The sequence below is a fragment of the Anser brachyrhynchus genome (assembly GCF_964034855.1).
Source record: "Anser brachyrhynchus genome assembly, chromosome: 7".
Taxonomy (NCBI): domain Eukaryota; kingdom Metazoa; phylum Chordata; class Aves; order Anseriformes; family Anatidae; genus Anser; species Anser brachyrhynchus.
Genome location: NC_137701.1, coordinates 18,905,562 through 18,933,362, shown reverse-complemented (window position 1 = coordinate 18,933,362; position 27,801 = coordinate 18,905,562). Strand labels below are relative to the sequence as shown.

The 27,801-nt window shown below is 35.0% G+C and overlaps 1 protein-coding gene across 3 annotated transcripts in view; it reads right to left on the bottom strand.

Moving 5' to 3' along the window:
• Positions 1–1,210: 1,210 nt before the first annotated feature.
• The window catches only part of LNPK (lunapark, ER junction formation factor), a 39,171-nt gene continuing 12,580 nt past the window's right edge, over positions 1,211–27,801 (bottom strand). For 2 of the 3 annotated variants that reach the window (XM_080599221.1, XM_080599222.1), the window contains exons 6-13: positions 27,267–27,307; positions 20,765–20,845; positions 20,625–20,676; positions 14,638–14,862; positions 10,101–10,206; positions 9,338–9,408; positions 7,885–8,055; positions 1,211–2,166 (exon numbers count right to left, since the gene is read on the bottom strand). In XM_080599221.1, the coding sequence (XP_080455347.1) occupies positions 1,970–2,166; positions 7,885–8,055; positions 9,338–9,408; positions 10,101–10,206; positions 14,638–14,862; positions 20,625–20,676; positions 20,765–20,845; positions 27,267–27,307 (944 nt within the window). In that variant the 3' untranslated portion in view covers positions 1,211–1,969. The remainder of the gene's footprint in view (positions 2,167–7,884; positions 8,056–9,337; positions 9,409–10,100; positions 10,207–14,637; positions 14,863–20,624; positions 20,677–20,764; positions 20,846–27,266; positions 27,308–27,801) is intronic. The other variant, XM_080599223.1, reaches the window with a different exon arrangement.

The following is a 27,801-nucleotide window of genomic DNA, read 5'->3' as shown; positions in this document are numbered from 1 at the left end:
AGTACCTTATGGTTTTCTTTCCAACAGAACAACCAGCCTCTGAACAGATAAACTAGTGATGTACAAAATACAAAGGAGATAACATCTGAAAGTCTTACAGAATAAAACAAATATTTCAACTTTCAGGCAAAATTATTCCCATTTCTAAAGACATTTTGGAATGTAAAATACCTTCTCTTAAAGAAGGTATTCCCCTTTGTACCCTGTACCTTTCTCATATCCTACTAGAATATCTGAAGGAAAAAGAGCCTGTTTTCTTTTTTATTTACAACTAAGATAGTTACACACAAGACAGTTACTTGTTTTTACTAACTGTTGTTTATATAAATATAGCCAAATATCTACAAACACTCCTTTAATCACTTGCCTACGTTCTGTTTAGAATTCTACTAATTAAAATATGAACTGCAATTTAGTTAGTGAACCAGAAAAAAAGATTTCCTCATTTATCTAAATAGAGACTTTCTCCTAAACTTCTCTCTTGATGAAACGGTTGAGCTTTTAAACTAACCCTAGAGAATTAAAACAATTATTTGGAAAATAAGTCATTGCTGTTCAGGTAAGAATTATGTCTCTTATTAAGAGATGGTCACATTTAGAAATATGTTTTACTTGTAGAGAGCTTTTGATTTACTAAAATTGAGCCTTTGGCTGCCTTTACAATGTAAAACCATTTTACTTTGGGACCAAGATGATTTAAAAAAAAGTTTGAAGTTTCCCCTTCCTTCCATATTGTAAAGTACAGGGAAGACATCACACACATTATAAAACTAAAGAATCAAACTACACAGGCTCAGCATGTGTTTAAAAAAATAAAATCTGTTTGATTTAGATGTCTCATTTCTAGGCACCAGACACATGCTAGTCCAAGTTCCCAGTTGTTAAAAATAACAGGAAATGCACACAAGTCCTTAGCTTCAAAAGCTATATAAACACATACAGCTTCAGTAATCCAGCAGCAAATGTTCATTGCAATTTTAACCATAAATACGATCAACAGACTTTAAGCATAATTGCAAACTCTTTTGGTAATCACATGTAAGCTCCCACTACCGATGAGGGATCTATTTCTGTTGTAAGGAAGCCACCTTAGCAACATATATACATGCTCCTTGTAACATGTTATATTCCTCCTGAACTTCTACAAAGTAACTGTGGAATTGCGGCATACAGCAGAAGTTCTATTAAGTTCTAGGAATCACAAAGCAAATCTTGCTGCTAGATGTCTTTATTTTCCTTTAACAAAATACACAAAGGCACAAAATTCACTTATATCTTGTCATTATTGTACAGGTATAAATAGTGCTTTGTATTCAAGTACAATCAAGTGCAGAGACTTTCTATATTTTATGTAAACACAAAACAGTTCCGTATGTACGCGCCTCTGGTTCATCTGCAATGCAAATACCAAAGGAGATGCAATTTTTGTGAGTGTCATCTAACTTAATTCTGTCAAAAAGTTAGACAATGAATAACATTAACACCACTGTAATGACACTTTCCATATGCTTAAGTCAAATGTGGGATGACACCTCAGCTTGTAAACCTCTGTATTTAAGATGTACTTTTTAATTCTTCCCTGTTAAATTGAGTATCTTTAAGTTCGCTAGACCAAACTTACTAGGTCAGTTGTGTTGTGGCCAGTTCGTCGCTCATCATTTGACAGCTAGAGAGGTCAAATTTTAGGTCACCTTTAATAAAGCTTACTTTTAAGTTTTTAAATATGCAAATTGAGCAATGGCTATGACTGTTAGACTTCAACCAACTATACATTCTGTGAGTTAACTTAAAGACACATGCTTAATTTACAATACTCACTTTCACACATAGCTTTGACATACTGTGGCAGTTGAGGCAGTTTAAGCTCAAGCGAGATTTTTAAGTTGTACCATTTAAAAAAGCTCACCTGAATAGTAACAACAGGCATGAACAAAGCTAAAAACTAGCTACTGAAGGCACTTGAAGTACTTTATTCAGCTTTCACTAAAGATTCTTCACTTTGTTCGGTTGAAATAGCAGAATCTGAAATAGAGTCTTCAGTTGTTGAAACATTTTCTGCTACTTCTTTTTCAACTTCTTCAGCTGGCCCATCATTCAGCTGCTCAGCACTTAGTGCTTTATCATCTGTCTCATTTGTCTCAATGCTCTGGGATGGTTCTTCAGATTCTGTGAAAAGAAAAATGATCAAATAACCATTTTCAGAAATGAAGATATAGCTAATATTTCTAGAGGGCCTGTGAAAATATTTTGTAATCACACACAGATTTCAACTAGTCACCACAAAGTTCTGAACTGCCAACAATTATTTTTCTAAAAAGGAGGTCACAGGTAAAAACTATAAAATTGAAGAAAAAAGAAAATACTATGGAAAAAGTTCACCAGACCCCACTGAAAATACTGCACACTATTTGTATCCGTTCACACTCAGAATCTTTCTAGGCTTGTTTGTTTAATGAGATAGAATGCCAGAAGTAAGACATTATCTTAATTCAGCTTTTGCTTGGTAATGGAAGTGATAGCAACTGTACAGCTTTTTCTGTATAAGTTCAACCACCACACAGAGCCTAAACACTCTACTTGGTGGAAACTACACGTAAAGAGCCAGGTAATTAGAAAAAAATACAGAAAAATCCAGTTCCCAACATCCCAAAACTGCCAACAAAAATTACTGAGTATTCTTAATCTTCCTACTGTCAGTTTTCTTTCTCCTCATCTGAACTCTGCGTATTTTCTTCAGCCTCCAATTCTATGAATGAGTTTGTGCTTTCTCCTGCTCTAGCCCCTCCACAACTAAGTTACATTCCTTCTTTACTGCTGCTGTTGAAGCTTTAGTCACAAAGAAAGTATAGGATGGGAAGAAGAGAACTCCATGCCTTCAACTCATGTGTAGTATAGTGCAAACATTATTCATCTACTCAGGTTCAGTCCTTTATTCCTCAGAATTATGATCCATCAACCTGTAAAAGTGACTTGTTCTTAGCCTGGTCAATGTAGGGATTGAGGGAACCATACATTTAGTGTGATTAGGAAGATGCTGAGCATCTACAATGGGCTTGAGGACAGCCCCAAGGACAATTAGCCACTAGCAGAAACTTCCATTTAAAAGCAGAAAGCCTGATAGGATGCATGTTCCAACCACCTATATTCAAAGGAACAGGAAAGGGATGCTGCTCTCACTGTTATATTCTACTGAAAAGCATGGAGACACTGTTTCCCTAAAGAAAAAAAGTCAGGTATTTATTTTACATGACCTTTCCCTTCACTTTATTTAATGAACTTAGTAAAACTGCTGAAACTCTGCAGAATATACAGTTAAAAAACAACTTACATGGAAAATTAATCTAATAATTAAAGGTCTGACAAAATTAAGAAACTAAACAGTAGATACTTTAAAATAGGAAGCTGTGGCAGTCACAGCAAGCAATGCTACTTGTTTGCTACAACTGCAAACATGATCAACCTGTATTAAATATATACAGTGATTTCATTTTAAATACACTGACTAGTGAAGAGTCCATTTAATCTTAATACTAAGTTTTTTAAATTACTGCTTTAAGTGCAGTAGCTGAAAGATAAAGCTCTGAAAGTAAGCTTAAAGATGACAAAAGAAAGGTAGCACACTTGATGATCAGTTATTAATACATGATTTAACTGAATGCAGCTACACATATATAATCTCAACAGCAAACAGCCTAAGGTAAGTTTAAGAACTGTATCAACGCAATCTTCAAAGCCCTGCTTCTGGCTACAGAAGTTCTGTTCCTAGCACTTCTGCTTAAAGCTTAGTATTTACAAAAGCGTATGTACTTCACACTGTGAGAGGTCAGCTACCCCTCTTTTTGTTGCAGGGTATTTCATTGCATAACCAGTGGTATCGCAATACTGTATCGCTACTAGGTCAAGTAGAAGAAACATGTCTGGTATGCAGGTATTCACAAAGCCAGAAAAAAAATGTAACCAATTCTTTAAAAAAAGTTAACAAGTCATTGAACTTGAGTTAAGCTGACAAGGATCTACTGAGAAATCAGAATTCTAGCCATACTAGCTGAAGGAAAAAGCACAGCAGATACTTGGATCTTTTAGAAGAAATAATGGCTTAAAGATATAGCACACTCATGGTGTCCTGCAAAAATAGTGCAGATTTGGTAAAGAAGCAGCCAAATCTCTGAAACAATTATTCCAGACCAGGTTTCTTGTTTGTTTGGTTTGGTTTTTTTGTTGTTTTTGTTTGGTTGGTTGGTTTTTTAAACAGTAAACTGAGACCATTTTGACCAGAAGCTTATTCCTTAATACTTTGTCCTTGACCAGTTTTATTCCTAAAGTTTCTGTTCCACCTGTAATGTTTGCCCAAAGCCATGCCACTTTTGGTAGAACTCATGAATAAGCACAAACTTGGAACAACTTGGAAGAGTGTTATTTTTGAAGGACAGCATTACTGTGCACACTTCTGTTGAAGTGCAAACCAGATTTTTGCATCTGCCTTTTAAATGGAAATCCTTTCAAACATACTAACAGTTGCTGTATGTCAAATCTTAAGATGTGCTAAAAGCATTAAATCAAAATATTTCATCAGATGGTCAAAGAACTCCATACAATCTGGAGACAGCAAGGGAAGTTGTCTTCATAAAGTCCAGATTTCATCACAGTGATCAGAAGTTCAAAGTAATCTAATGAAGACCTTTGAACATCAGCACTAGATATTCAATACAAAATACTCAAGCTGACAAATTTTCTTGTTTTCAAAACATTGTTAAATGACAAGCCTATATCAAGGATAGTGCAACAGTACCAAACATAAGGAAGGCAAAATCAATCACAGAGTTAAAAGTAGTTCCTGGTGTTTTAATGTTTGGGTCTTATACAGAAAAATATTACTTCTAAATGCTCAGAGACCAGCCTTTGATAGAAAAAAACAAGCCACTTAAAAAACGAAGTGAAGTATATTACTTCATTCTAGTATTAAAATTTCCCAGGTTACACTGCTGAATAGTGAAGCATGACGTCTGTGCCAGTAATCTGCATCAGATTGACAGCTGATGACTCCATATTTCCAAAGGATTACAAAATCCAAGGTTCAGTGCCAACAGCACTCCACATAACCATTCTTCAGTTCTCATATCTATAGGAGTAGCACGTAGCATGCTTCTCACTGCATGAGCACACAACTGAAAAAAGATTCAGCTTCATGCTCTACTCATTAGTAAAGTAGCTGACTAGTGAAAAAATATTTATAGCACTTCTGCATCACATTAGCTAGCATTTTTTTTTCAAGCTATATAGCTATGGTTTAAATGAGTTACATAGAAGGTTTGGATATCCCTGTTGTCAACGCTGTGGTGAGTATGGTTTCTTGATGTTAGTGTTTGTTTACATCTAAGCAAAGATATTCTATTCTTGCTATGACAGCATTTATATTACTACAGTGAACAAAAGCCTTCCCCAGAGCTATCCCTTCATAGCTTAAAATTACAATCAAGAAAGCCAAGTTATGTTTCAAATTAGGGTTCTGATGGAAAAAGTGATTTACTGAAAATTATATTCTCATTCATAAGAGATTACTTTGTGGCAAGACACAGACAGATAATGCACGATGACAAATGGACCGGGTAGCACTGGCCTATGTTGCATCAACAAGACATCTCAGATATTAGTTATGTTAAATATTAACACGCTATTTCTGGCTGCTTACTAATTACCAAAACAGAATGGTTCATATCTTGTAGATAAAGTATTCAGAAAAGATCAGGATATTTAAGCTACCTAAAAGGAGAAGTCAGCATACCAATTACTCATTTCTTATGCCTCTTCTCAAGAGTTTCAATATAACTTATTAGCAGGAAAAAGAACTGGTGAATAATCCCCACAGTGCTTTCTTTTGTTGTTTTTCATTTATTATTTTAATTAATGGAGCACACCAGAATACAAGACCACACCAAAAAAAAGTAATTTTCAGTGTTAAAGGTAAGCTGAAGATTTCACATATACTGCAATAAAAATATTCTATGTTTTATCCTGAAAATTCTGCTTTCATAAAAAGCAAAAAGTATTTTGTAGAATTTTCACTCTCACATCTCAAGTACTTAAGGAAAATCTTGCATTAATTCTAAAAGGCTTTACTTTGTTTTTTAAACATCTATAAACTGGCTCAGCAGCTCAGACCCATTAAAAGCATAGTCTGATAAACATTTCCTTCAATGATAATACCAGCTTAATTAGCACCCCTCTCTCTCAAAACCTTTAAGAACCTGCAGTTGAATAACACTTAGAAACCCTCAAGGCACACACCTCCAAGAGCTGAAGTCTTTAAGGGCTTTTCCATTTGATTCACACAGAAGAAAATAACCTGAGTTTTGAAGACCCCAATAATAAACCATGTCTTTTCTACAACAACCTGTTTTTTAAAAAAAAAGTAGCCAAGAAGCTACCAATCCATACTCTACTCACTGAAAAGAGAATAAGACCACTTGAGAGCAAAGGTGAAATTTGCATTGTCTTAGCTAGCTTCATGGATCTGATTTAGGTCTTGCTTCACTACTTTTATCGTGAAAGAACACTTAAGTAGTTACATTCACTGCTATCTCTGTTGCCATTCTACCGTAACTCTCCCTCTCCTCAGCTGTGCTAATACAATTGTTAGAATCAGGTATACTGACATATTTAAGACAGACTGTGACCTGTGGCACAGGGACAAATGCAAGGAAAGAGAAAATGTCTTCTTAATCCACAATACTTGAATATGAAGCTTTTCAATTACACTGAGTGATATGTCAAAATTAATTTCTTCCCTCCTGTATTTTGTTCCATCCTACAAAACAAGACACTATCCCCCTTTAGGTGACCCAGCAACGAGTTAGGGAACTACATTGAAAGTGACTGAGGACACTTCTTCACTGAAAAGCAGTTAAGAGAACACTATGACACAAGAAAAGAAACCAAACAAGTTTTCCATACAACGCACCCTTCATCAGACCGCACCCAGAGATGGGTACAGTTAGATAAGTCTCGCCTATCAGTCTCACTCAGCCTTCCCATGCCAGAAATTAAAGCGGATGCCATTTTGTACTCAGTATTAAAGATCAAACAGAAGTATTCTGCTACATTCCAACAGTTTCCTATAGACAACGCCTTTACAGACTGAATATCAGGGCTGTACCCTCTTCAGTAACTTTTTCCCCACATGCTCCTTCGTTTTAAACCAATGCAAGATTCCATTAAGTATTCAACAGCACAGCCAACTGGAGATTCTTTGGTTTGAAATTATAATTTCTGAAGTCTTTTAAAACACTGCATCTTCCTGTTGGCTGTATACCAGATGCCTACTGTATCTGCAGACTATAAAATGTCTCAAAAGGAACTATGCTAAATTAAAATTGACAATTTGTCTTTGAACTCCCTGATTTTAAACAAGGCAGTTTTACTAGATTTTCCTGCCCTGAGGAAAACAGCAAAAGGAACAAAGGCAGAAATTCCAACACACCTTAATCAAATGACCTGCTGAACACAGTGGAAGTTAACCACTTCAGGACATATTCTCTTCTTAACTAATTTACAGCGCTGTTTTCCATCTGTTTATCAGTACCACTAGAGTGAAGAATTTTGTTACGCCATCATTTGCATGAGACATTCTGCTTAATATAATGAAATTTTAGGGTTCAAGAGAAGACAACAGCATCAAACTAAGCTAGAAGCAGGGACAAGATTTGAAAAAATATAAACTGTACCTACTATGAAGTTGTTCTTATAAAAAAACTCACTCAATATACATCATGTATGTAACATTTAAACATATCAATGAAAGCTGCCACATTCAAAACCAGTGTGCATGGGACAGGGAGATTTCATTGGACTTTAAATAAGAGCAGACATCATGAGATTAGCACATACCTTCTGTCTGCTGATTCTCCTGCGGTTCTCTCTCTCTTGACTCTGCATGCTCAGTTGCCGATTGCAGTTCTGTAGGTTGCTTTTTTTCAAAACTGAAATCTGGTAGTCTTGGAGCCTGAGGTCTCGTTTTTCTTGCAGGATTCAGGAAAAAGCAGTAGGCACACCTAAATGCTACACAAAAGCACACCCAGTAAGTAGTCTCACTAAACAATTTAATATTTCACCTTATTCCTCCACAATACCCTGACTGTCCAAAATACTAAAAAGAATTAAATAAATTAATAATAATGCCGGAGAGTATGTCCATCAAGTTTACAGAAATCGTTCCATATAGATCCCTTTTCAACTTCAGCATACATTTGCTTCTTAAATACCTGTTTGCTATCACCTCTGCTGCACTTGTACTTTTGTCCATCATCGTGAAATATTTGACCACAAAACACTGCAATTCAGTACCACAACATGTTGCCACACAACATTCTTCTATTCTTTCCTACAAAAGACCTAAGATAGAAGATAACTTTTTTTGTTAAGATGTCACTATGCTCACCCTTTAATTAAGTGGATGCTATGGACGCTTCATATTTCCCTCACTATTTGCTCCTTGAGGAGCATTCTGCTCCAGTGATGCTTAATTAAGAAAAAAAATTTGTTCTGAAGTACAGTATCCCACATAATAGTTAAGTGAATAGTTTCACTAAGACAGGGGGGGATGATTATTTCCTGCACATTTGAACTGTGAACACACCTGAGCTAAGATGATACATAGACTAAATATATTCAGATGCATAGGAAACCTTCAGCCTATACTTTTACAGTGTTGTGTATTTTCCTCGCAAAATTAAGAGAAACAAAATGAAATAGAAGACTCATCTAATATCCCCTCATTTTTTAAACATCAGGCTTACACTTGTGGCAGAAAGGAGGCAAAATAAAACATCTGTGTTCAATAAAGAGCTGTGTCTGTCTTAAGTTATCGTTAGCCATAAATTCACATATAGCCCCCCTGGGCTTGTTCCCACTCCTTTTCTGATACCTCCCCAAGATCTTCTTGCCAAAGAAAAATTTTGTTTAAGTTCTGGTAAAAGAGGAATACTTTAATGTCAGATAGTTTCTCAGTATAAAACCCTTCTGAGAACCATTTTAAGCCAGTAGCAATTTTAAAGGGATGTACTGGAGGAAGCCTATTTCTACTGAAGAGCTTTCTGCACATAAAATCCTTGGCCTGACGGTTGCAATAAAGTACTTCTTTAAATCTTAAAGCAAATCTTAAGATACAGAGCAGTAAGTTACCATAAAACTGTTCCCATATGAAGCGACATTTCACAGTGTCAGTTAAGTAACCAAAATGAAGCATGATGCATGTCAGTCATGAAACACAAACCAACTACTACAGTCTGCTACAGATTAGTTCTCACCTATGTATTCAAGCCTGTTACACATTAGTTCTTACCTATGTATTCAAACTCCTCCTTCAAAGCCATACCATTGTGAGAAAAACACTGCTGACATATAAGGGCGTACCTAGAAAACATGAACACTATATAATTACGTACCTTTAAGCAGTAACACATTGAAGCAGGAGATGCATTTTACCATAGATACTAACAGCTTAGGTATTTATTCTTAAGAGGTAATTTCCACAGTCAAATGGATTTAGTTGGCCCTACACAATAACCATATATTTAAAAATAATTTTTAAAGTTGGTTTAGAAACAGTGAAAGATTCTCACAGTTGAACAGATTTTTAATATCAGCAGTGTCAGAAAATAATATCCAAACTATTTACAAGTTTGTACTTCATTAGAATACAGTCAGTATGAAAAGTGATCATGTTTAACATGGAAATTCAGATACATCTGGAGAGTTCTGAATGCAATCTGAAAGCAATTATAAAGGTAATAAAGCTAAAGTGATAATCAAATAAGCTGTGTTTTTTTTTTTGTTAAATATAATGTATTCACCTACTTGAGTATCAAAGATTTTTCTTTTTGTATCAGATGGCTAATACTGTTCAAAGTAGAGGCTAATCTTGTCAAAATGGTTACCATTTTCCCTACAGATTTCCTATGAAGCACTAAGAAACAGCCATATCATAAGAAAGTTTATGACAGTTTGCAATACTTTTAACCTTGGACCTTCTGCTTTAAAAAAAGTTAAGCAGCTCCATATTTATGTATATGTATATTTATGTATTCCCTTTAGCAGTATTTTACCTGTTCTGAGGACCATCACCAACCAAATATTCAATAACTCTGTCCACAATTCCTCTTTCTCGAGGAAGAATAGGTCTTGCTAAAGGAGGGCCTGGAGGATGAAGACCTAGGAAAACATGAACCATGTCAAATTGATTTTCTACTATACTACTGTATATAATCTTTCGCTGTGCATGCTAGTGCAATAGAAATTCTGCCTGCTTAATATGAATTACCATATTTCTTAATCTACTAGGAAAGCTGCAAGTTTTTTCAACCCACAATAGTTGAAAGTTCTACTGCTCCTTCATCTTATATTAAATCATTTTACTTTCACGCTTTAAGTTCTTTAGAAATTATTAATTTAATGATGTACTTAATGCATTAATAGCATTTAATGATTACTCACAATTATACGTTTTTTAAACAAGCAACTAAGAATTGAGTTTTCTTTATATAGTCTGAATTCTGCATATTCAATTTTTCAAATTTACACCAATATATCTGGTAGAAATCAATTACAACACTAAAAGAACTAAAAATGTTACCAAAGAAGCCCCCACTGGTTTCTGTGCGGTTACTAGATGGCAGGAGCCTAACTGGAAACATGCCCAGTGTATTCAGTCTACATATTAAACCATCTAGCCACTTGGTATGTTTGCATCTCCACATTTATTGGAAAGTTGGATGTTTTCAGTTATGCTTAGTCTAAAAAGCCAGACCACCACTATTGATATAGATATTTTTAAATTCTATGTGTTTAACTACTATCAAAATAAAACTCCTTTAAAAACAAGTAACAACAATAGCTGCTACCACCTTCATCTCTATTTACATAGGGCAATTAAAGCAGATGAATGTGTGTGGAAAGACAAATGTGTGTCAAAGTTTTAAAACTTCTGCTCTACTACAAGATCATTACAAACTGCCAATGGCCATTTAGGTAGCTTTCAGTCCTTACTTCTACCTTCCCTTCTAGCCTTGACACAGAAGCTAGGCATAATGAGCAACAAAATTTGGTAAGAAACATCACCATTCAAATAACTAAATACCTAAAATCACTTCCCAAGGACACATTCCTGGCCAAAAGGCATTTTATACAAGTCAACAGCTTAGGTGGACTTTTATTGATGACATTCAGCTTTTGATTCTTTTTTCAATTTACTATCTGTCTAGTATTTTTGGGGGGAAGATATGTTTCACAGAATCTCCTACAAGTGACTTAAAAATACAAACAATGGACTACCAAAAGAGTAGTTTTTGTTAATAAATTGAACTAATTCAAAAGGGCATTTAACTGAAAGATACCAAGGGAAAAAAAACAGTGGCTTTCAAGCTTCTCAGATGATAGATTTATCTTTCCGGTAGCACTTTATGCATGCCCTGGTGCTGCTCCCAGCTAAAATCATAGCTCCCAGCAATACAGCTCTTGTTTTCATACATACATGCACAGAAATAGCATGTATGCCATGAGTATAGAGGCAAAGACAACACAGCAAGTCTTGCCATTTAGTATACTGATCCAAGATAGGCTTTCAGTTTAGCTTTCAGTTTAAACACAGCATTAGATGTAACAGACAGCAATTACCATCTCAAACCTGATATCTTTTATCTCTCACAGATGGGAGCAACAACGGAAAAAGTTACTTATACCAGAATGTGCTATATTCAGTTGTAAAGCTGAAGTTCAATAGCTATGTATGATTATCTAGATACCCTAGGACAAATGTCAGAAACACTGTTTCAAGAAGTAGGACCCAAATATTTTGAGCAATGTCCTCTCCAAGTCCTACATGCAGAACGAGATTAATCTCATCCTTACCATTGCAAGGCTTCTGTCAGTTCTGGAAAACTGACCTGAACAGACTGTCCTGATCTTTACAAGTACAATAAATTTGAATAGAAAATACTGCAATTTACATGCTTAATATACTTTTTAAAATAACTCTTGCTTTCACAAACAAGGGAACTGAAGTCAAGAGATATAAATCAGGGAATACATTCCCAAATTATTCTTGTATTCTGGGAACAAGTAGTACTCAAGACTAAGAAAATCCTCAAAGCAGTCACAGGAAAAAAAAAAATCAGTCCAACATTAGCTAGGCAGAACTCTGTATTTCAAAGATTTTGAAAAAGCTGCCCAGAGAAGTCTTCAAGCAAAATACATTTGCTAAAGCTTCACAATAAAAGGCCCAATGCTTCCATTAAAAAAGTGAATGGTCAATGTTTGACACAGGTGTGACGGCAAAGATCTGAAAGACTAAAAATCTGCAATAAAATTAAAACACTAAAATAATTTTCCTCAATATCTGGTTAACACTCATACATGTATTTAGTATTGTATTCAAAAGATATTGTTTTCATATGACCTGTATATCACAACATATGAAAGCTTCTAGTAGTTAAAAAATAAGATAAATATTAAGTAAAAGTACCTAGAACGTGCTCCAAGAAAAACTTCAATTACCTGCCTACTAATAACTCAAACCAACCATCTCAGTTCTCATGCTGTTATGGACACCAGTAATTAATATAAACATCAAAAACAATCATCGTAGAAAGACTGGTCATTTTTGCAAAGCTTGGCAAACTCTCAACTACCTGCTGGTTATTAATTTTCAAACATATGGGAGCTCCGTGGTAATACACGTTAAATTGATTCTCCTCTACAAAATATAGTATAATGAAAATGAATTATTAATCTTCTCCACTTTAGAGATAATTAAGGCTATTCATATTTGTTGCAAGCCATGCATAAACTTGGATGCAATGATATTACTCTTACAGATACTGAATTTACATACTTCTCACTACAGTTACATGACTGAAGTTTTATGCGAAGGGAAGGTTTGGGAAAATTCAACAAAAAACAGGGCTTCCACATTGACAATTACAGCTGCTTCCAATGCTGCATACAAGAGAAAAATGTGTTCGTTCCAGTGGAAAAAATGTGCCTATAAAGCATTAAATATTTTAATTAATAGGTTTGGCAACTGTCCTTTTAAAAGTGTTTTTTTTTTCTCTAAACATTTTCTGCAGTGAAGGCTAACATTCATCCAGCTTATTCATTGTGCCTGAATCTTTTTCCAAGAAAAAGAAAGAATATAGCTGATACTATTTTATCATATAGCCAGACTCTTAACCAAGAAGGAACATGTGATGTTAAACTCCGTAAGGAATCTTCAATAAGCAGGTTTCAGTAAACACCTTTTGAAACAAAATGACCAATTTCTTTGTGTGTGAAGCTAATTTCTGGTACTTCAAGATAATCAGAAAGTATTAATAGTTTGCCTTTGCAGTTCATTCCAGGGATAAAAACAAAAAAAAAATAGCAGTTTCATAATACAGGTAAACGATTACTAAGCAAAAATAACGCTTAAAGGATCTTGAGAGGAGCTAAGAGATCACAGCTCTTTGTGACTAGTTTATTCCACTATACCAAATATTTTGAACAGGCATGTTAAAATTCAGCTACCCAAGATTTTCCATTAAGAGACAGGGTGCCAATGTTCAGTCCTACTTTTAGATTGTACCATGGAGGTTAGTAAGCAAGGAACTACAGTAAGACTTTACCTGAAGTTAAAAAAAAAAAAATCAGGGAAATGCAGCAGATAAAATATTCTTGATCATTGTATAAAAAGCAAAGAACAACTCCAAATTACAGTGGTGCTGAAAAGAATCTTGGCAAGTTGCATCCCTTTTACTTTCAAGATGACATTTTTATCTCCTTCATTGCTTTGTAATCCAACTTGACAGACACCTTGCAACACATGGAAGTCCTGGCACTACCCTGTCCTGCTTCACCTTCAACGAGCAGAATGAGAACAACAACTGCCCCTCCCTCAAAATCTCTCAAATTTTAGAACACGAACTAAATTGCATAAGAGGAATGCTATTTGGTAAAGTCCATCCCTTCTGAACAGCAAACCAGAAATGAAGGAAAAAGCATTTTCAGGATATGAAATCAAGTTTTAAGGAACATCCAGATTTTGACCTGTCAGTAAACACTTGACTATTGTACCAAACTAACATACCACTTTAGAAAAATTCAGCTACACCACAGACAACTTTTCTGGCACATTTGCTATTTTACACTTTAATCTATGAGTATAGACTGCATGAGTATACCTCCTAGAGTAAAAATTTAAATAAATGTCAGGATGCATGTTAAAAAATATGTGCAGGGTTTAGTGAGAAACATGAATGTATTCGGAAAGTGTTCTCCTCTGTACCTGATTTATATAACTGTAGAGCTCTTCTAAACTAAGAACATAAAAAGGTATGCTATATTGTTGACTACAGAATACTGCAAAGTTTTATTGCCATTTAAACAAAGAAGCCATAACAGTTAAATGAGCTCAGGCAATAGGTTTCAGCATCAAAAGGTGCCAGCTGTAAAGAGTTATGGCTAATTGAATATGGAACTCCTGCTTAATCAGATAACTGCTCTGCTATTTCCAAATGAAATGCCATTTCCATACTGTCTGAAAATGGCCTATTTTATTGGTAACCAGAGAAAACAATATAAACTGTAAATAACATTAAGTGTTCTGTTTACCCATTCCAGGCACTGAAGTAGCAGGGGATCCAGGGTGCCTCGGTGGAATGTTTGACTGCAAGGACGGCAGAGCAGTTCTTTCCAGTGGCCCACTCAGAGCGGATGCATCCCTCTGCAGATTAGGAGATGCTGTTACTGGAACAAGTGATTTTGGAGAGCCTTGTTTAGGAGTTGCAGGTGTGGGTGTAGAAGCATTTCTTTGAGCTGTGGTCCTCTGACGAATTTCTGACAAGAATATGTGTGTACTGAATTTAACATTTAGCATTATAAGCAAGAAATAGTAAAAGCATATTAATACAGCCACTCCAATCAGCCAGAAATAACCAAGTGAAACAAAACCAGAAGTGTCCATAACTAAAGATCACCAAGTGCCTGGCTGAGCACACCATAGAAATAAAGCCAGTACACAATGCAATGTTTTAATAGTAATGATTGGTAACTGTATATTTGGGGTAAAAGCCTTACAGAAGACAATTAGCAGATGCCTACCTTATAATTTTGTACTCTAAAGCAGAACATTGGAGATACCATCAGGAAGATTCAAACCACAAAGTATAGATGGAACTGACTACTTTTTTACACTACGGCTTAAACGTGTTTCCAAGCATTTAGTATGGCAGTACAACTATTCAGTCCATGTCTAAAATATCCAGGCTAAGTGCCCAGAGCTGTTAGGAGGTTTGCAGATAAACAAAACAATTCTAAAATGATAACAAAAAACATATGCAGATCATCATAAACAGATTATATAGTTTTGTTCACTCTCTTCAAGAACACTACCAACAAACTGTGTACTTGGATTGTCACAAAGCAAGAATAGGCTCTACTGCATTGTTCCCTTACTTTTACCTCTTCTCAATCCACTATCATGGAGTTACTACTATGTCACTACCATGAAAAACTTTACAGGTTTCTTCAGCTCTTCTTACCTGAAGCCAGAGTTCTCATTAACATCAATAGGAATATCATCCCAGTAACACATTAGAGTTTGGATATTATAATATCAAGTCACATAAAGTTGAAGTTTCATTATATTTATACATGAGTTTTTTTGTTGTTTTTTTTTTTTTTTTTTTTACCAAAACAGTGCCCAGGAACAGCCATCCCTATCATCTATTTCTCATCCTTCTTGTACCTTAACACCTCTAGAGAGTCTTTGAAATACACTATTGCAACATCACATTGAAATTTACCCTCATTTCAGGACTCTGGACATTAACGTGGTTAACACGATGGCTCAGGCTATCTAAAGCTACATCCCAAGAATGTCTACACCTAAGGCTACAGTACCCTCCAGAACAAGTTTCTAGTACCCACAATATTTTGTATGAACTTGCTTAGTTACCTCTACAAGAAATGGAATTTCATATTGGAATTGGACTTCGAATTCATCTCCCTGAGTTTCAAGATTAGAGATATTTTTTCTGCTGACTTTGCAACAGGCTGGAAGAGTTTCAGTTCTTAGCAGGCAGTTTACAAGTAACCACAGGGAGATAGGTATGCTGAAGTCTTTTGGAACAATCTCTGTCCCTGGAAAATAAAACACTACCCCACTAAGCTTTCATATGTGCTGGGGGTACGGTAAGCATGTGATGAGAACTTGTACTGCCTAAGGAAGAGCTGCTATCACTGAAGTACTAGGCTAAACATAAAAGTTCCGTTGGAAAATTGCCAACTTCCAGTGCCAAGAGATTGCAACAGATGTAGGCTATGTTCTTGCCTACTGATCTGTACATATGAATAGCATTAGTAAACACCAGAAGAAAGAAAAGAGACTAGCAGTTTCAGTGAGAAGACTGCAACCACACAAGTCTTACTAAAAAACCATCTAGCTCAGTTTCATATTGAACAGAACAAATTATTAGCTTTCCCCTTCCACACCCTCATGGACATTGCTGCATTAACTGACGCAACTTGATCTTCCAATTTAGATCACCCAATGGGTATGAAGATCCTGTATGTTTTTAAGTTGATATTAGCATGTAAAATTGGGCCCCTTGTTATTATACTGCTCACAATCCAGAGAACAGGATAAATTAGCGAGCTGGTTGCAGAAATTCCTTAAAGGTTTCCTTGGTGACTTGTTTCAATTCTGAAGACTGCATTTTAACTGAGAATTCATTTATGATAAACTTCACTATTGACATTTAAGAGCTTTTTGTGAGAGACATTAGTAGTAATATTTCAAATCTGCCTACACTAAAATAACTAGAACACCCTCTCCATTTACTCATTCACAGCTCTGTGCAATTCTGACCAACAATCATGGCTAATCTACAAAAAATACACTGTATTAATAATGAACCTCCTGCAAACTTTCAGGCTTCCATAATTAAAGTCCCACAGGTTAACTGAGTAAAGTGTCTAATTGGTTCTCTACTCACAACATTGCTACTGCTGAGGAAATATGAACGAAGCTTTGCAGTTTTTCAAGCTTTGCCCCCCCCCCATGAATTATTTTCATGCATCTGCTAACCAACTGTATGCATAACTTAAAAATAGACCTTTTATTTATTTTATTCTTATTTATTCTTATTATTTATTTATTTATTCTTATTATTTATTCTTCAAGAGTACTGCAGTCCAAATTTTGTACTTACTGGCACTGAACAATACTGATACATAGGAGACATTAATAGGGCTACTTACAATTGATGATTCGGTATGATCTCTTAAGGAATATTAGGATATTGCTACTGGTGAGACCACTTTATCTTTCATGTTTACAAGCAAAAGTATTCTATTTCTCCCTCACTTCAAAACTCCCTTATTTTTATACATCATTTGTGTAAAGAGCTAGAGCACAATGCAGGCCAATATGTAACTCACACAGCTTGTTGGCTTTAGTGGTAAAGATCAACTAAGAATTTTTTCTTCCTTTTGGTGCCTTTACCCAATCCACAGCTTACAGCCATCTGTTATTGCATTATTTTTAATTCAGATCATGCAGCAATCTCAATCACAATATATCCCCACTAACAGTTGTATCAGTACAGTTAAGGGAGCAGGTATCAACAATAGGATATTGTTGTTCTATATTCATTCCACTGCCAATATATACTCTTAACCTATTTTCTTCACGTGGCCAGAGTACTGAATGCTAATTAACTCTAACCCTCAAAATATTTCTTACTAGATAGTTCCTTCTGGACTTCCAGGTGTTTTCTTATGCCAAATCTCAAGATTTATATGAATCATCTGTTAAAACAATTAAAAAATTTAATAGCAATTTTAGAAGTGACAAAAATCACAAAAACTGCAAAAAGATCAAAGCACACAAAGCTATGATTGTTTTTCTGAAAATTAACTACTCTGTAATGCTGACTGATTAAATCTTTGTACTAAATAATTTAACGTACATTTTCATTTCAACTGGTAAGTCAAAAATTTACCAACTCCTTATCAACTGCTTCATATACAGCAAGTCCAATCTGATTATATATTGGTCGTTATTTACCCACTTTTCAAAAAAGACATCATTACAGAGCTTAAGATAATTAGTTCTGCTACATGACCAGTTTGTCTCCAAACTGAGACAAAATGACCAAGGAAGGGTTAATGTTAACTTGTAAGCTTCTATTTTAATTTCCAATTACTAATTCTACTGCATACATGAAATTACACCATAACCACATTAAGGTGCCATCTTGTTGTGGTAAGTTGTATACTGCACAGAACAGAACCTAGTATTTGTTTGGGGCATATATTATTTAGTGTAAAAAATAAGCTTGTACTTTTTTGATACCTAGAAATTGAATGAATTACTGTACATACCAACAATGGGTTATTTAGATAAGTCTCCCCATTTTCACAAGCTAAAGGCAAATACAGTGTCCCCCTGAAATACAATTCTGAATAATCAACTTTACGTGAACAACAGAGAAGGAACTCTAGATTCAATGTGTTGAGAGAACAGACTGGAAAAAAAAGGATTTGTACTGTACATGAACAAAATCATGCTTATGATAGCTTACAAAGTTTGTTTTCCAATATCCTTGCCAAAGTTAAACTATTTTTGTTCAGAATGAAGCAAATTGTTTACATTAATGTGGATGCACCCAGAGAAGTTGCATGTTTATGTTTCAATTTTCTCAGTTGTCCTCACTTAGTCTCTTGTTGATACCATGATACGGTCCAGGAGCAGCATTTACATTCCTCTCAAATGGAACTAAACTGAAAGGTGCCTTCCAAGCTAATGTGTATCATTTCCATGTACTAGTCTACAGCTAGTGCTAAGTAAACCCCCATAAATACAGTGTAGACAGCCTCCTTAGCAACAACTGTTTCACTCTACAAATCTACTGTTATACCACCCTTAATGTAGACCACAGACTACCATGCCAGGCTTTTGGAAATTTGGAAATACTTCCAACTCTCTTGGGCTTCTTTCAGACACCTATTACAAATCAAGTCAAAGTCAACTGTACACCACATGCTGGATCCAACTCACTTGTGTTTGGTAACTCTGAGCCCTGGATCAAAAGCATGTGCACTGTGCTTGATAAACACAAGTATACACAAAAATAGTGAACTATCATACAATGTACAAATTGCTTGTCACCATTGCTGCGTACATAGCCTGGGGCAGCAGGGAAATGAACAATTTAAGAGTTTCAAAAAATGCTATCGAACTCTCAATACCACCAGGGTGACTAAAGACTTCTTACTGTCTATTTCATTTATAGCTAGTTATCTCTAGATCTCTAAGTAGAAACAGATGGCTCCAGGCAGTTTCACACCCTAGTCAGCATGGGAAAGACAGGCAAGGAGCAAACCTGAGAAAACATTACTGTGCCTAGGCCACCAGAAGAGAAAAAAAGCTTTACTGCTAACATACCACATTTTAACTACTCACTGCCAATGTCAGAAAGGAAAGATAGGTTCAAAGTGTTTTCATGACAATTTAAACCTAAACAAGAAGAACAAAACAGTGCATTTGACCATGCAGCTTACAAAAGAATATTGCTCATAAATATAGGTGCTGTGCACCCACCAAGACCTGCATTTCAAGAACAGACAAAATGAAAAATTCAGTTCAGTTACTTCAAAGCCTTCTGACAAGAACTAGACACGGAAGTTTACAGTTTTAATATATGCAATGTTTCTTTTATGGAAAGTGATGTACATCAGATTGTTTGATTTGAGCATGAAACCCTACAGGTTTAAGCTGCTTAAGACATCAAATTAGTTCTTACACTTTCTTGAGACAGATTTTTGTAGGTAATCTGTCTTCATTATCATTATGGAAAGTGGCCTTTAGACTGAAAACAACCATTAACACACTACAACTACAGCATGCTATACTCAACTTTAAGAAAAACCTAAGTATATTTTGTTTGCATAAGTTTTTGTTGTTTGTTTGTTTTAAAAACTTACAATACACATTTTCAGCACAAACACTTATTTGGACTTTCCAGGCTAGAAACCTCAATGCAACCTAGAAACAAGACTACCTTGAAATGCAAATATTTTTTCTTATACTATTTTATATAATAGCACCCTTACATGGAAGAAACTAGTAAGGAACTGTTCGTTTTTAGTATCTAGATGATACTTGATTTCTGCACTAGCTTTGTGGTATCTATGCATCCGCCATACAAAAATAGCATAAGTGTTGCATTAGGAAAGGTCTGACTAGACAGAAATGGTAGCAGAATTGAAAAGCTAAGTCAATGAGCATCATATAAGATCTGACAGCCACTTAGTATTCAAAAAAATCCAAAAGTGTGCCCCAAGAACTTAATTTTATCTCTGCTTCAGCATCAGCATTAAACATTCTACTGTCTTGAATAGCATCAGCCTTTATTAACAGATCCATTGCTTGAAAAAATATAGAACAGTAAAAGGCATAGTCTAATAAACAGTCTATTAACCCTAAATAGAGGTCAATCAATCTACAAATCTTATTATAGACTATTTCTAGAGTGCAAATTGCTATGAAAGATGAGCATCTATGCTAAAGAGCAACCATTCTACAGGGTTATTACCTTGTCCAGGTCTTGGGGTTGCAGATGTTCCAGCAGATGGCAGTTCAGCTTCCTGCCAATTAATTAAAAATAACATTATTTGAATGTTCAGTTCCATGGTACCTTTTATATCAAATCAGTATTGGTATCAATATTCTTACCTTTGCATTTGATTCTGGATCAAACCTTTCAAGAATTAATTTAGCAGTCTTGTATGTTTCCTTCTCCATCACTTCCTCAAGCTGGAAACAAAAGGTTCCACATGTCAAGACAGAACTCTTCGAAGTACTTTCTCCACCCCCACCCATCTACAAACAACATATAAAAGTTACCAAAACGTGAAGCTCTCTGCCCAGAGAACCAGTACTGTGTGCAGATACCTGCAGATTTGGTGTACTCAGAGATGAAGTTTTGCTTTCAAAAAGTTCAGCAACTCTGAACAAGGCTACTTGTATTTAACAGCTTTATTGCAAGGAAACACCAAATATTGCTAATTGTTTACATATAATGAGGAGAATAATTACATGCACCAACTTCAATAATGGAATGTGCAAAAATCTATCAGCCATCATTATTGGAAGTTATTAGACATGACAAGCGAATGACAGGCAATTCCTTAGATTTATTTCCTCATAGCACTTAATGCTATTAATTTAAGGAAGGTCGTTAGCCAAGTGCTTTACAGAATAAAGTCTCTGTGCCAATTAACTGCTGTCAGCATTGATTTTAGATTATTTATTAGCAGAAGCAATTAGCTTGCTGCAAATGCTGTGAAAATTCACTAAGTAGAGAACAGCCATGGAATTTGCTCAAATAACTTTAAAGGCTAGATCTTCATCTTTACAGCAATTCAAACTGCTTTTCCGAAAAAAGGGGAACATGTTAAGAATTTAAATAAAAAATTTACTGAGAACTATGCATACTTCAGGGAGTGTAATTAAAGCACTTCATTATTACAGCTTTTTATTTACAATGCACTCAAGTGGCTTTATAGCTAATACATGGGCTTAATTAAAAAAGTAATCACTAGAGAAGTATCATTTTAGTGGTTAACAGCTAACATCAGAAGCTTAACTTTAAAATGGAAATAGTTGAAGTTATGACAAATAGCTAATATATAGAGAAATTATAATGCATTTTACAGTATCTTAAGCAGACCTTTTCTCCTAGATATGCTGACTAATGGCCACGTTCAGCTAAAAGTGGTTTTGTTTGTTTGTTAAGTTTGCTGTTGGCATAAACTGCAAAACTGAAAAGGTCAGTGGTCAAAAAATTAAGTTGCCTCAAACTCATTTATCACTGCTAAAATAACAAATGGGGCACATTAACATGACTTTTAGGCCATTATTTTGCTAGTGAGAAACTAAGATTTCAACCATTCTGTGTATACAGACCTTGTATTGGTTTTATATTTAGGCAGACCTCAGAATTACAAATAGACCTCAGAAGATAAATAAAATTCACTCCATTTAATGGATACACAGTATCCATTTAACAGCCCACTCCTACACACAAACAGAAGTTTAAGACAAGGAATACTACACAGGCTGTTAATTAAGGACTGTTAAAGCAAAAGGGAACGACTAGGGAAGTAGAAACCAATTTCCTAAACTTATATTTCTGCAGGACTTTGGACTTAACCCACTAACTTTGTAAAATAAATGCCACACAGTGTGCAGTAAGAACAGAATTAAGGGTTTAACAGGAAAAATAAAGTATTTATTGCTTATAAAAGTGCAAACCATAAGGCAGCCCTTCATATGAAGGGGTGATGTTAGTGAGGTGAAGCTGCAAAGTGGGTGTTAACAATCAGTGTCAATATGGCCCCCAAATCAAAATAAAGAGCCCTAAGTCACTTTACATCAATGAACATATAATGCATGCATGTGCCTTTATAGCAGCATTGGAAAGTGAGAAAACCTTCAGCAGGACAAAGAGACTTGTAGGAAAAAGTAAAAATAGAATGTTCCACCATCACCTGACACTTGCCTTACCAAACAGACTTCTTGACATACTAGTATTTGATAGGGTGGTAGTTTTTTTGTGGATACATAAATTTTGCAAAAACGGTAATACACTTTGACAAATTAAAATCTAGCTCTCATCACTAGATTCCAATGTCAAAGTTATTCTCACTCACATCACTGAATTATTAGATAATTCAACAAGTTATTCTTCATATATTGGAAGTTATAGACTTATAAACCTAATAGAGCTGAATCTAAACAAGAATTCAGGTTCACAACCTAGTCTTCACAAGTTTCTTGAAAACTCAGAGAAATTCTCAGGACTTCTATAAGCGCATATAGAGATCCTGTGGTTTTACTTCTAGAATATATGTTTCTAAAACACATTGAAATTTGGCCGACAATACCATAAAAGGAATCAAGCAGATCAAGCTTTCCTTAATGATTGAGCAAATTAGTATAATTGCTGGAAACAAATAAGGGCTTGTGTGTATAAGCTTTAAATACTAAGTCTGTAGTCCCAAAGCATAGAATGAACTTGCTTGTACACTGCCGCAAGTTTATTTATAAATGCAACTCGAAGTACTGATTCCTGGATCATTCACCATTCCGAAACAACCTCAGAAAAGTAAGTTCACCTAGTGCTGAGCAATGGAACACACTGAAGTGCTCTACTCCTGCTCTTTTTCCCATACTACGCTTCTCCGAGATCCAAAACTTTTCTCACAAAAACATTTTCTACCTTCTGCCAAAAGAATATTCATGGTCCATTATTAAGTTTAAATGTTGAGTAACCAGAATCACGAGTGAAGTCTCTATGAAGGTTAACACCACCCTAATCATGTATTTTCAAACTATTTCACAGAATTAACCACATCTTAATGAAGAAGTGTGGTTGTGTACCACATTCTCTCCTATGACTAACTGCATGGATGACCTCCTTTCCAACTGGCAACCAAAGAGAATTCCTGCAGAAACTACATCAGTTTCCTATATTGAAAAGTAATATGAGTAACATATTTTAAGCGTCTTGCAAATGTGATTTAGCAACTGGAAATTCGAAGTATTGGCACCACGCAACCTACTTAGCCACCATACCAACATGCGAGTTCTTAAATTTAATTACTTAGTATGTCAAGCCTCACTATGGAGATGTTATTTCTTTACCTTCACACAACCCTACAAAATTCATTTCAGTTCCACATAAAAGTTATGCAAGCACCCACAAAAGCTTCCTTAAAATAAAAATAATTTTAAAAAATAGTGACTATTTTTTGTGAACACTAACGTGTAAAAGAAGTATCTCACCTGATATCTCAGTCACAATTTTTAATCATAGTTTGAGCTTCCTATTGCAGTACTCTAACATATACTGGGCAGACAAGACTGGGCTTACACAATGGTCAGTAATTACTATGCTATCTTAGCAACTCTGTCCTCAGCTAAGAATTATCCCATCTTTAAGACTACTACTGCAGGTAAAGTCTCTGCTAATTCCCACTTGTAGCAGCTTAACACATGTCCTGTGCCCTTGCTTTTAATCTGCTTAACCCTCTGAACTTGCTCATCTGTACACATTCAGACTTAAGGGCTGACAGCCTCATTAACTGATGGAGAAGTAAGGCCAAAGTTACACCTACAGTATCACAAACACAACCAGAGCATCCCTTATGATCAAGGAGGGAAAAAGTTGCATCTTGAAGTAGTGCCTTAATTACAGCTAACGCATTCAATCCTTCCCCCTCCCATTCCACAAAGAAACACTCAAGTTTTAGACCACTAAGAAAACAGAATTGTTGAAACTCGGCCTTGTGCAAGAGAAATATTACATAGACTGAGTCAAAGTACAAAACATCCAATATTACTGAGTATTTCAAGTTGAAATACTTGTATTTGTCAGATATTTCACCCACATTAACATCAATATGATTATGCTACCAAAGACTGAACTTTTACTCTTTTGAGCAGAACTGAAGGTTATGTGTAGCTCATGTTGCATAACCACAAGGGCTTTATACCTAGCAGGCGAGGAGCTTACTGTGTTGTTGGTACCCTTCAGCATTTAAATAGTGTCACTATGGAAAAGATGGGCCACATGCCTTTAAAACACAAGTACTGTAACATTTTTCAAAAGTCCAATTCCCTTTAAAAATTTCTACAGCAATTAGGTAGCTGAGTGTCTATGAAGTGAAAAACCATAGCTGTGGTGGCAGGCTGACAGTGCCTAGGCAACAATCTGCAATACAAATCATCAGGAAATACATTTTACCTATTCCACATACTTTGGGGATTACAATTATAGATATCTCAGTAACTATTTCTATTTGCAAATTCAGTAGCTAGTTGGAATCCAACAGGAAAACAAAATCCAATCCTTCCCGCTTCCGATTATTCTGCTTGATTTTTTTTGTTCATTTTTAAATAAAAGTAGGTATTGCTACAGATGGGACTATAGGAATTAACACAAAACTAAATCTGAATATTATCAAAAAAATATTATATAATGCAATTTTAAAAGTGTTTTTATCTAATATACAAATCACATCCAGTCTCATTACCTGCATCCATTTTCAGCTCATTTCAGCACACCAGGGTTCACGTATAATGATCTAATTTTAATGCTTAAATACCTTTAAATTATGATGGAACTCCCAAGAAATCAACTGAGTCAAAAATACCAGAACCACAAGAGGTTGCAGAAAGTCATCTCCTTCTGGTTCCTGGCTAAGAACCAGAAACCCACAAGCTCAGGAGATAATCATGATTTTTTATTCCCTTCAGGTTGAAAAATAGCTGAGTTAAAGGTTATTGGACTTCTCAGAACTGTTTCACTAATTCTAAGATGTTTGTCTTTAATGATTATAGCTTGACACGCATATAAACCAATAGCAATTTATATTTTCAGGTTTAAACTCTCTATAGTTACACTACAACTTCTACATTGTTCACAAAGCATTTGTGCAACTATTTAACTTTTAACTGCTGCCTGTTGTTGCTTTGACTTTACTACTTTTTTGATATTGTTTTGACTTTTGCATATCCGAAATACAAATTTACATCACGTTTCAACAGCATCAATTTCTAGAGTAAAAAAAAAATCCTTGATAGACCAGCTTCTCTGACTAATCTACCTCCTTATTCTCTAAAAAAATGCACACACAAAACCAACACACAAATATTCAGCATGACTAGTTCTAGAATATGAAAATTATCACAATTACAGAAAAACACTTATTTCACTGAAATAAAGAATTTACTCTTAGGACTCCAAGAACGGTTTTATTCTGTTGTACTTTTTCTGTTCTGAAAGTTTTCCTCCAAAGCAACTCAATAACTGCACAAATGGGAAAGAAACTAATTTCAGTTAACCTATTTTCATAAAATAAGATTAAAAACATAGTTGTTATTCATTTATTTCATTCTTAGAAAATTTAAGCCTCTCCAATCCCTTTTTATCACCTCTCCAGCCAAAGGACACTTCCATTTAATAGATTCCTTTAAATAAAGATTAGTAGATATAAATATTAGCAAATCCTCTTTACCAAAGGACAATGACATAATTAGGTTACAGGTTACCATTTTTAAATCTATATTTACAAAGTGCTAAGAAAAAACACCCGAGTGGAAGACCTGTGAAGTCTATTTGCTTTGTGAAAGCCATATAATACCTGACTCTTACCAAAAAGATTTTTGGTAGTTTTGCCGTAAATTCAGTTCATTTGACTACCACAGCAAACAATCCAGAAGGAATAAGGTGAACGCTGAGATATTCATTAACAACAAAGTCACATAACGCAACTTTAGGAGGATGTCTTTGAGGGCAGGGACTTTTTGTCAATGGGGTTTTCTTGTTGTTTTTTTTTTTAAATTCTGCCTGAGAAGCAGGAAGGAAATAAAGAACTTCCTTATGGAGTGAACAGCTAGAGATGAAATAGCTTTTAGTGTTATATAAACTGTGCAAGTTATCCAAGACTTGAAATCTTTTCTATTCAAAATTTGTCTTGAGATCATGTGTCAATCCAATTGACGCAGACCTGGCACATACCAGTTTCATACTGTCAGCTCATCCACACAACTCACAAAATAGATGACCTCAAGACGACCAATTGAACTGATCCAAGACAAGATACATTTTCAAGAGGAAAGAACGTAATGGAAGAAATATAGTACAAAAATAAGATGGAGGAGGATGGAAAATAAATGCTGAAGCATATTGGATAAACAATCTGTTACTTGATCAAGAAGTGAATCCAGAAGTCCTTTTTGCTATTTACAATAATTAAATGATAGAGTAACTATTAAAAATACTAAGACTCTGTTCTTGAATCAGTACATATTACACTTCATAATCCTAAAGTAAAAGATAATCAACAAGAAGTAGTTGAAAGAACACATTTTCTGACTAAACAGAATCACTTAACAGATGTAGCAACAGTAAAACAATAGTTTAAGTTAAATCACAAGGATATAATTTATTCTCATATGCAAACAGCCCTTTGTGATTTTGACCACAAAAAGGTCAGGAAAATCTTTTGCAATACTAGAAAATACCTGAAAACAGAGTAATGGTAGTAGTTTTCCCCTCTTTTCTCCCTCCCTCCACTCTACATTGATATATTACAATCAAGCTGAACCAGCAGAGATGCAAGAACATTTTAGTGAACCGTTAACTAGGTTTCCTTGAAGTTTTACTTACTATTTTTTTCTTTTGAGATTTTAAATCTTCCAGCGCATCATCTAAAAGAAGAACATTGTATACATTAGTTTTCAAATATAAAGAAGAGATAATTGCAGCACACTGAACATTGACTTTGCCCTGTGAGATCAAGAAAAATTACCTACCCACCACAATCAAATCTACATCAGTAAACTTTGTGGAAAAACAAATGAAGTTTTATGTGAAAATGAATGATCTTAAACCCTGAAACTGCTCATAAATTTTAGCCCACTTATCATTTTACAGTTATAACTATTAAAAAGTTTTATGTACCATTTCCTCATTAAGGAACCAATTCTAGCTAGTGCCCTGCTTTGACCTACATTAAAAATGCTACAACAATGGACCAAATACACTTGATCTCAGGAGTCGAACTACAAAAAAAAAGCTTGAGCTCTAAGTATTAATTTATCTAGGTACAGATTTACCAGCTTCAACATTTCACGTAAGCATCTTACACATGCTATTTTCAAATACCAGATGAATTTTAAGCTTCAAATCTGGATCTATTTTG